Source organism: Ursus americanus, chromosome 4, assembly GCF_024610735.1.
Source record: "Ursus americanus isolate L20-20 chromosome 4, mUrsAme1.1.p, whole genome shotgun sequence".
Taxonomy (NCBI): Eukaryota; Metazoa; Chordata; class Mammalia; order Carnivora; family Ursidae; genus Ursus; species Ursus americanus.
Window position 1 is genome coordinate 96,708,905 of NC_142130.1, and position 10,429 is coordinate 96,719,333.

Consider the following 10,429-nt stretch of genomic DNA (forward strand, 5'->3'; position numbering starts at 1 on the left):
CTCAAATTCAGTGAAACATCTAACGTGGGAGGTGACGCTCACCCTGGAACGTTACACCTCACGGCTTCACCAGGCTGCCAGGGCGCCCAGTAGTGCCCCCGAGTGACCCAAGCGACTCCAGGTCCGAGTCTTTGTGTGGGCGGTCACGGCTGACTCGAAATCTTCCCGGTGTGCAGAGCTGTGTCCAGCCGCGGAGGTTGGGGCTGAGAACCGGCCCCTGTGAGCCTGACCCATTCCCGCCCTTGGCCGCTGGCTCTGGGACCAAGGCAAGCCCATGGTCAACCTTCCCGGCCGGCCGTGTGGCCAGGAGTGTCTGGCTGGTTTTCACACAGGAAACGTTTGCAAGAGAGGAAATCTGTGCTAATTCGAAGGTCGCATAAATACGGCCGCTCCTCATTACTGGAGGGCTCTGTGTGTGAGCCCCTGTCCCTGGGTGAGCTGGCTTGGTGGCTGGGACTCAGTACCCTGGCCGGGGTGACCGCACGGCATGATGCCTCCTCACGGCCCGGAGGCTGAGGTGTGAGGTCCGGGCGCGGGCAGGGCCGCTTCCTCCCGAGGCCTCACTCCTGGCTGGCGTGTGGCTGTCTTCCCCGTGGGTGCCCAGTGCATAGCCAACCTCTCTTTCTGCCACCACCATGGCTCTGAAGCACCCTCTTCACTGTCATTCAAGGGGCCTCCAGGCCCAGAAGAAAGGGGTCTTCTTTCCCAGAATGCAGGGTGGTGAGGGGGTAAGGTGAGGGGAGGTCGCACACACGTGTGGGAAACAGCCGGGCCCATCACTTCCTCTCCCAGAAACCTCGGTGCCGGCTCCCTGTGAAGGCCGACACGACGGGCCCGGCAGGCCACCCGGCAGGTGTCCCAGGCCCCGGGGAGGCTCTGTTCCTGCCGGCTGCAGCACACGGGGTTCCCGACCCTGGAAGGGGCGGGCAGGTAAGGGGTGCGAGTGCCCGCGCACCCCTGTGAGTCTGAAGGATCTTGGCAGACCGTTGGCCACCCGAGCTGTGTAGCCCGTGGGGCAGGCTGTGCTCAGCCCCAGGCTGGCCCCTGTGCCTCCAACCCTGCCTGTGGTCCCAGACAGTTTGAACGACCCACGGAGGGCCACGGCTGGTGAGGTGAGCGTGGCTCTGCCCTTGGGGACCGTGTCGGGGCCACCAGGAGCAGTCATTATGGCAAATCATTTCCCTTTCTTTCTTTCTTTCTTTCTTTTTTTCGTCTTTCTTTCTTTCGTAAGATTTTATTTATTTATTTGACAGAGAGAGAGGTAGAGCACAAGCAGGGGGAGCAGCAGAGGGAGAAGCAGGCTTCCTGCTGAGCAGGGAGCCCAATGCAGGACTCGATCCCAGGACCCTGGGATCCTGACCTGAGCCGAAGGCACACGCTTCACCGACTGAGCCCCCCAGGCGCCCAGGACAAGTCATTTCTTAATGTAATGTTTTAAAAAATCAAAATGGGGACACCCGCATGGGGCTCCCTGCTCAGCGGGGAACCTGCCCCCCCCCCCCGCCTGCCGCTCCCCTGCTTGGGCTTTCTCTCTCTCTGACAAATAGATGAATAAAATCTTTAAAAAATTTTAAATAAATAAAAATAAAAAACTCAAACTGAGTGCACAAAACCTGCACAAAATACCAGCGTTTTAACTGAAAACAGATCAGCCCTCCTGACTCTTCCTCCTGCCTTCCGCTCCTCCGTTCCTTCTACGTCAAGCTCCCGGCCACATGCCTGGCCCTGCCGGACCCTCCACAGAGGACCCAGCCGGATGGACGCTTGCGGCACCAGGAGGAGGCAGCCAGGGCTGTGTAGGGCCACCTGCTGCCCGGCCCACACCACTGGCACCGCTCCCGTGTCAGCCGCAGCCTAGGTGAGCAGCCGGCAGGGAAGCCCCTTCCCTTCCTCCCAGCCGAGTGACGGGGCACGCAGCTAACCCTCTCCAAACTCCAATTTCGGGTCTATGAACTGGTGTGGGTGGCACACTTCCCGTGCCATGTAGGGAAACCAGCGGAGCATGGCCCAGAGCAGGCTTGGGCGGGGAAGGTGCCCACCGCCCCCCACCACATTGACGATTTCCGCCGTAGTTTGGCCTTTGTTGCCTGACACCTGGGGAATTGCTCCTCCAAATCACAAACCTGCAGAGCAGAGGTTGGCCCTTCCAGATTTTTCAGGGCCGTTTGCCACCGGGCGGGTCCTGCGTGCTTAGCAGGTGCCGAGGGAGGGCAAGAAGGATTTGGGACGGGGCACGTGGGCGGGATGCTCTGAAGCTCCCACCGATTCCCTCTTAGCCGTCAGATATCCCTACTCGAAGGCCGCTAAGTTCTCCTCTGTGACCGGCCAGGTCCCGGGGTGCGAGGGGAGTGTGTGGACGCCGAGCGCTGTGACGATGTGCTTCCTCCACCAGCACGCCGTGGACACGGATCAGAAGCTGCGCTGGGGACAGAGCCACGAGGACGAAGCAGAGACTTCTCGTGCTGGACCTCGCAGCGAGGAGCTAGCTCGGGAGGGGTTGGGAGCGGGCACCCCCACCCTGCGGTGGGTGCTTGTTACCGTCATGACGTGCTCCCTGGAGGCCAAGCTCCTGAGGAACATACCAGGTGGCTGGTCCCCTCTGAGCAGACATGGACAGCAGTGACCCCCGGGGCATGTGGCCGGCCCGGCAGAAGCACCTGGTATGCGGTCACAGGGAGGAGAGGACGTCCGCGGGGATGATGTCCAGGCTGAACCGCACAGAGGAGAGCCCAGGATACAGGCTTTCCACGCCTAGAAGACCACACCTCCCTCCCTGTCTGGACGCACAGACCCCGTGACAGCTGCTCCCCCCCACCCGGTGCTGGGAATTACGGGCACTTTTCAGTTTCTTCTTGGTATTTTCTGTCTTTCTCGAGATGTTTACAATGACTGTATCCATTTTGTAATCAGAAGTAATAGAGGTAATTCTGTTTTGACAAATGATATCCTGTCCCCTAGGAGCTGTGACATTTGGGGATCATGGTGTAACCTCTGAGCCTACCCCCTCGTCTGTGAACTGGGCATGAGTGCCCACTCATGGGGCGGCTGTGAGATCACCCAGGGCCCATAAGCTGGGGGCACCCCCATGCCATCGCGGGAGAGGTCTTCACCGTCCCCCGTGAGCGTGGGGGCAGAGCCACAGGGAGAAGGGCCTTGGGGTCCAGGGCTCCGTGCTGGTCAGCATCTCAGTGCCCGGGGCTGGGAGTGGCGGGCGCTCCGCCCAGGCCACATTTCTGCTGACCGGGCAGCCTTCCCCCTGAGCTCACGCTTTCCAGACAAATCCCCCTAATGCTTCCATTCTGTCACGGGCGTATATAGGGAGGGCTCACCTCGGAGCTCTCCACTGCGCTGCCCAGAGGCCCCTGCCCGACTCCCCGCAGCCCCGGGTCCCTGCACTGCCGACACCCAACATGGACATCGCCATCCAGCACCCCTGGTTCAAACGTGCGCTGGGTCCCTTCTACCCCAGCCGGCTGTTCGACCAGTTTTTCGGCGAGGGTCTCTTCGAGTACGACCTGCTGCCCTTCCTGTCCTCCACCATCAGCCCCTACTACCGCCAGTCCCTCTTCCGCACGGTGCTGGACTCTGGCATCTCCGAGGTAAGACCCGGCCAGGGGGCTGGTTTCTCCGGCCTGTCAGAGGAGATTTCCGAGGGCCGGGCCAGAGCCGAGGCAGCTCCGTGCCCCACGTCTGCGGTCGTCTGCTTGGGTGGAGCCGCTCTCCCGCCGCCATCCACGGTGGCTCACTGTGACCTGTAGCGCAGAGCCTCTGGGGCCTCTGAGAAGGGGTCTGGAGAGGGAGCCCGAGCCCGCCCACTGTCTTTCTGCTTGGACCCGCCACATGGTGCAAGCCCCGAGAGCAGCCCCACAAGGTGGCTCTGGTGCACGTGTGGGCGTTGTGGTCCTGGCTCTCCACGCCGTTCCTTCCAGCAGGAAGCCTGGTTGGGTGGGCTGTGCCACCAGAGGAGAGGTTCTCGAGCAGAAGTGGGTGCGCGAGGAGAGGCTGATGGTGGACAGGAAGGGCAGCAGGTCCTCGTAGGGCTGTGGCTGGCAGAGCCGCGGAGAGTGGGCTCTTCCCCAGCCTGCCCGGGTGTGCAGGGCCTGGCCCAAAGGGAAGTGACCAGACCACTGGCCTTCCCTTCTCGAGCCCTGTGGGAAACCCCAGGGTCCAAAGGTCTGGAGGGGCTAGGTCTCCCCCACTGTCCCAAAGCAGAGGCCTGCTGGGAGCGGATGCAGTGCTGATCAACTCCAGAAACAAAAGGAGCCTGGCTGGGTGTTCCCGGCGAGCCGGTGAGGGCAGTACAGAGGGAGACACTGTGTGCAAGCGGGCAGCTTCACATCGTATCCACGTGAGAAGACAGGCCCCAGGCTGTTTATGGAGACACTAGGGAAGCCAAGGGCTGTGACCTTATTCAAAGTGCTAGGTCCAACCAGCCAGCCGACCCAGAACCAGTCTCCTAACCCATAACCAATCCACGAGCTAACCATAACCAGCCACAGTTCATCCCCAACGAGGCAGTCAACGGACACACCGCCTTGAGGCCCAAGTGTCCACACTTGTGTCCCGAGTCGGGGCTCCCCAGGACTCTGTCCCCTGGGTGCGTGGAAGGTGTTTCTGTGCTGGTAACCAGGGCCCGAGCCGCCAGCCCCTCCACGCTGTCCTCTGCGGCCAGCCCTGCCGGAACCTCGGCCCCGGGCAGACCCACACGACGGGCGCTTGGGTTCCAGGTCCGATCTGACCGAGACAAGTTCGTCATCTATCTGGATGTGAAGCACTTCTCTCCGGAGGACCTCACCGTGAAGGTGCTGGAGGACTTCGTGGAGATCCATGGCAAGCACAACGAGAGGCAGGTGAGTCGCGGGCACCGCCGCCTCGCACCCACCGTCCTGAGGCCCTGCCCCTGGGGGGGGGGGCTCTGCCCTCACCTGCCCGCTTTCCCAGAGGACCTGCGACTGGGAGGTGACTCCTGCCCCCTGCAGATGAGGGGCCTGCAGGGACGCCCACTCGGGGACTGCCCGTGGCCGCTCCTTCCAGATCGCTTGGGTGGGGGTAGGGAGCACCCGGAAATGCCCAGAGCCAACACGGATTTTCACAGAAACCGAACTTTGGTGGGTGAGCCACGACCGCAGGGAGGTTGTCGGTGCCCCAAACACCACGCGTGTTCACACGCTCACCTCTCAGCGGCCCCACTGTGGTGAACGGGTGGGTGGCAGAGCCAGGCTCAGGGAGGTCGCGGCCAGGCCCCGCCGCTGACAGAGTGGGGTGGCTTCTCAGTGGGCCGTCAGAGACCAGGGTTTGCTTGTCATGGTTGGAGAAGCTGCGTGGGGGGTTAACCCCTGCCTCCGTGTCTCCTGCCCTCCCATCCTGGGCCCCGGATGGTGGTGTGGGCCCCACGACTCTGTGCCTGGAGGAAGAGGTGGGGCCCAGGGGCTGGGAGTTCTTCAGGGGCCGCTTTCCGACGCTGTTGGGTGGACAGCAGACGCTCTGAGTGTGTGTGTGTGTGTGTGTGTGTGTTGGGGGGGTGGGGGATCACGGGGAAAGGCCAACTCTGACCGCAGTGCAAGGCTGGGACAGAACCACTCCTGATTTTGGAGTGAAATGAATCTGATGACCCAGCTCCACGGCCATGAATGGCCCCAGGCTGGCCTGGACTGCTGTGCAGGGAGGCCAGGAGGCTGGGAGGCTGGGAGGCAGGGAGGCCCAGCAGTAAATCTCAGCGGTAGCCCTCCATGGGGCATTCAGGCCCTCCCACCCCACCGTGTGACAGCATCGTGGGTTTGACCCCCTTGGGGTCCGGGAAGGCCTTCTCCAGGTAAGGTCGGCGGCCCTCTGAATGGTGTCTCTGACTGTGCTCTTCCCGTGCCCTGCCCAGGACGACCACGGCTACATTTCCCGTGAGTTCCACCGCCGCTACCGTCTGCCTTCCAACGTGGACCAGTCGGCGCTCTCCTGCTCCCTGTCGGCGGATGGCATGCTGACCTTCTCTGGCCCCAAGGTCCCATCTGGCATGGATGCTGGCCACAGTGAGAGAGCCATCCCCGTGTCACGGGAGGAGAAGCCCAGCTCTGCGCCCTCGTCCTAAGCTCGGCCTCGGCCTCGGCTGCCACCCGCTGCTGCCCCCAAGGCCCATCCATCGGGGGGAACCGTAGAAAGTGGGGTGTCATCTCCCTTTGCTTTCCCTGTTTTCATTTCCTTTTCCTCCTCTCTGAGGGAACGAGGGTTTGAGAGGGTAGCCTGGAGGGCTTGGGGCCTCGGCCTGAGGTGCTGCGGCCTCAGGGCAACCCAGACCTCCGCACTGGCCAGCTGGTAGAAGCCATCGCCATCCCAGCTGCTTGAGACCACGGCCCCGTGCTCCCAGAGGACGCGCCTCCGGGTCGCCTCTGGGTCTCCAGGGCCAGCCAGGTGCTCCTTGACCCTTGCTGGTGGGCGCCCACATCAGGACCCGGCCGCGTGTCCTGCCCACGTCTCCTGGGTGCCCTGAGGTCCGTCTGGCGGAGGCTCCTGTGTGCCTGGGCTCTTGGCAGCCTGTCCTCCCACACCGCCTTCCCTCCACCCTTTCCCTCCATATTTCCGCCCCCGGGGCACCCGGTCACCCCTGACATTGCAGCCCACGGCCGTCAATAAAGAGCAGGTGACACAAGCAACTTGCTGACTGGTGGTCGTACTGTCTCCCTCGGGGCGCGTGGGGAGAGCGAAGGGGCACGAAGGGGCGGGAAGGAGACGGGGGTCCGCCTGGTCCTGTTCCATCCCAACTGCCTCCAAGTGTCCCGGTCACTCCCTGCCTTCCTCCCGAGTGCCTCCCTGCACCCCTGTTTTGTAGGAAGGGGAGGGTTTGGGTGGACAACTCAAGGGATGGGGGAGGAGGGGAGCACGGAGAATACGGGAGGGAATCAGGGCTCCCTTCTCCAGCCTGTGGGAATCGGGGTGCCAGGCAGGGCTTCTCCATCCTGCTGCTCGCCCCCTCTGGGGGGCTTCTGTGCTGGCTCCCTTGGGGTTGCCCTGGAAGGACCCTGGCCCCGTTGCTCCCCAAGGGATGAGGAAGGGCAGTCGTGGGGTTAGAACATGTCTCCCTCCTGAGCGGGAGGCTCCTCTGCTCACCACCCCCCCCCCCCCCGCAACAGACGAGGCGCCCCCAGGGGGCTTCTGGTGACCAGGGCCGAGCATCCTGGGCAGCTTCCGGCACCCGGTGGGGGGAGGGGACGGCCTTCTCCAGGTCTGCTCAGCCTCCTGGCAATGGGGAGGAGGCGAGGCCTGGAGGCCCACAGCCTCCTTGGGGGAGAGGCTCAGCCAGTGGCCCCACACTTGCACCGTGACCGTGGGGAGGGGGAGGGGCCGCCAGATGCATCTCTGGGTGCGGAAGGCGGGCACTGCTGGTGTTAGGTTGTGTCAAGGACCCTCTCCCGGGGAGTGGAGGCTGGGGACACTGGGGACCCTGCTGAGGCCCAGGGAGGTGGTTCTTGGGGTGGCACCCATGCTCCTCCAGGAAGGGTGGACATGCGGGAGAATTATTCCTGTGAAGTGGTCCCTGTTCAACTCTGTGCCGCCATGTTGAGTGGAAGGCAGTACGTGTAGGGGTGCACACAGGTGTGCGAGGACACGCACACACACGCACATGCACACACGCACATTCACGCACTGCGTTATCTGTCACCCGGGCTTGGCTCCATCTCAAGAAGAGTCCTTGTGCCACTGGGAGGCCCCCAGACTCTCCCACCGGCCGCCCACCGGCCCTGCTCCTTCCAAGAAGCGCCCCCCCTACGCTGTCCTTAATCCACATTTGTCAAAAACGTGGGGGTGCTCTGTGGTGGGTGGCAAAGGTGGCCCCTCCACATGGGGCTGGGTATTTGGGAAAATCAGAGCCTGCAAAGCTCCCTCCTCCTCCTGCTTCTGCCCCAGACCGGATGTCCCTGGAGGATGCCCGAGCTCATGCCCAGCGTGGCATGTGGCTGAGCGCCTGGTGGACTGGGGGCCTGTCTGGCCACGGCCAGAACTGAGCAGTCAGGTGCTGGTGGCCTTGTGTTCACGGTGGTTCTTGCGTAGGGCTTAGAACGGACTCCGTTGTGTCCCCCAAATTCCCGTGTCGAAGCGCCAGTGCCCAGCGCCTCAGAGTGTGACTGTATTTGGGGATCAGGACTTTAATGAAGTGATTAAGGTACACGAGGCCACTGGTGTGGGCCCTGATCCCAAATGACCGGAGGAGATGAGGACGGACGCACAGAGCGGGGAGCACAGGAGGACACGGAGGGAAGGTGGCCATCTTCACACCCAGGAGGGAGGCCTCGGGAGGAACCAGTCCTGCCCTTGCCCGGACCACGGACGCCCAGCCTCCAGGACCGGGAGGAAGTCGGTGTGTGTGTTTTGGGCTGCCCAGCCGGCGGTAGTTGTTACGACAACCAAAGCAGACGAATCTTGGCCTGCGCGTGCAGCCTTGACCAGGCCCCCGGCGAGGTAGGCTCATGGGATCCCAGCTCATGCTCCTGGGGATATGCGGGGGGCCCCGGGGCCCAGTCCAGGCTGGGGAGCTGCGAGGACGTGCTGAGAACTTTCCCCACACGGGAGGCTCCACCCCAGCTCTCTGGCAGCAAGAGCTCAGGGAGAGCCTGGGGTCTCATCCTGCTTAGCCCACCTTGGCCACCCCCTCTGCGGCTTTCCATCCTGCCTCAGCGTCTCTTAACTGGGGGGCACTGAAGCGGCTACGTGCGCTGAGCTGGCCCTGGGATTCTGGGGTAGAACAGACATGCCTGAGACCACTCACAGAAGGCCCGGGGCCTGGCATCCCCAGGACCCCAGTTGCTCTCTGCCACGTCAGCACGTGTCCTGAGACTCAGCCTCCTTGCCTGGGCTGCCCAGGTGACCCCACTGCCACTGTGGCCCATGGGGCTTCCCCCGCCAGCACAGCCTGTGCTGGCTGTTGGCCCCCACTCAGTGCAGATGGGCAGCCCTGGGGGCTGTGTGCTCTGTACTAAGGACTGCATCAGTGTGGTCTCTGGCCGGGCAGGCTTCGGGCAGCCTGGCCCTGGACTCCACAGAAGACAATGGTCTACGTGGTTTCTGCTCGGAGTCTGTGTGATGTTGGCTGACAGTAGCCATGCTGAGGACTCACAGGTCCTCCTGACTTCAGGGCAGGGCTCTGAACCCCTGTCCAGTGGGCATCAGAGTGCCGCCCCTGACCGGTAAATCAGGAGGCACTGAGAAAGCCAGGCTGGTCCTGTTCTGTGGGGCGGCCTGCTGTGTGACTGTGGGGAAACGTATCAACCCCTCTGAGTATCACACTGCTGTCCTCACCAGTGCACCTGGTGAGCCCTGTGCTCCCTGGCCATCCAGACGGCCGCCTGCAATTCCAAGATACACCACCAGGTGGCAGCAGAGGCCTTGCCGTGGCCCCCAGACCGCGCTCGCCCAAAGGTCACCTTCAGGCTTCCAGCCCCGGGGACGCCGCCGCAGCGCGCCTCCGCAGAGGGCCTGGCTCCTGGGCTGGGCGACTCGCGGCTTTGGGAGCCCCCATCCTGACACCAAGGCACCGGTGTCCCGCGTGGGAGACTGGCCTAGCGAGACACAAAAGGCCGCACCGGATCCGTGGTTTTTGTTTCATTGGCTTGTTTGTAAAATCATTTGAAAAAGGCGCAGTCCCGCCGGCAGGTCAGCGCGGTGCCGCGGGTCCCCGAGGCTCCGGCGGGGTCTCCTCCCCCGCACAATGACGCAGCGCATCAGCCCTCCCCGGCTCCCCCGGTCCCTCCTAGGACGCCTTTCAGGAGCGGAGGCGCCCTGGCGGGCAGCCCCCAACCTCACAGGGGGACTCGGTCACGGGCTCACAGACCTCAGGGCGGCCATGCGGGGCGGAGGCACCCCGGCTGGAAGGGCAGAGGCTAGCGCAGAGCCGGGAGCTAAGGGGCGAGGTCGGACCTGCTTCCTCAGGGCAGGCGGCCTCTTCTCCGTAGCTCAGGTGCCGCCACCCTATTCCCACCGTGGCCTTCGGGGTGGGAGTGGGTGTGGACAGGGAACCCCCCACTCAGGCTGGGGGCCAAGTGGGGGGGGGGTGGCCCGGCCAAAGATCCGCTCCGGTGGGGCCCCCAGCAGGGACAGCTCCCCCGCCGCGGGGACGATCAGGTTGGCGAGGGCTGCAGGATTTCCTCCAAGGCCCCGAATGCTGCAGGGGCGGGGGAGGCGGGCAGGCCCTGCACCTGCGTGGAGGCTGCGATCGTGAGAACAGAAGCGAGTAGAAGATACGCACGCACACATACTCACACGTGCACACGTGCACGCACAACACACATGTACACACACAACACACAAGCACACATACATGCACGCACAGGTGTGCACACGTGTACAAGGCACACGTGCACAGTATCCCCCACAGCACACACACATGTACGCGTGTTCACGTGCATGTACACACGCTTGCAGCAGCCATGGGCAACCTCCAGGC

General features: G+C 63.4%; 1 protein-coding gene across 1 annotated transcript; it reads left to right on the plus strand.

Annotated features, from left to right (window-relative positions):
• Positions 1–3,410: 3,410 nt before the first annotated feature.
• Positions 3,411–6,082, plus strand: CRYAA (crystallin alpha A). Its single transcript, XM_045774187.1, has 3 exons — positions 3,411–3,599; positions 4,728–4,850; positions 5,873–6,082. Exons 1-3 carry the CDS (start codon positions 3,411–3,413, stop codon positions 6,080–6,082), a joined length of 522 nt encoding a protein of 173 aa, XP_045630143.1.
• Positions 6,083–10,429: the final 4,347 nt, after the last annotated feature.

What these genes read in the sequence shown, in the direction of transcription:
- CRYAA (XM_045774187.1), top strand. Translation starts at nt 3,411, where the DNA reads ATGGACATCGCCATCCAGCACCCCTGGTTCAAACGTGCGCTGGGTCCC. An exon ending in TGGACTCTGGCATCTCCGAG is followed by an intron (nt 3,600 to 4,727) that starts GTAAGACCCGGC and finishes CTTGGGTTCCAG; the next exon opens with GTCCGATCTGACCGAGACAA. An exon ending in GCAAGCACAACGAGAGGCAG is followed by an intron (nt 4,851 to 5,872) that starts GTGAGTCGCGGG and finishes TGCCCTGCCCAG; the next exon opens with GACGACCACGGCTACATTTC.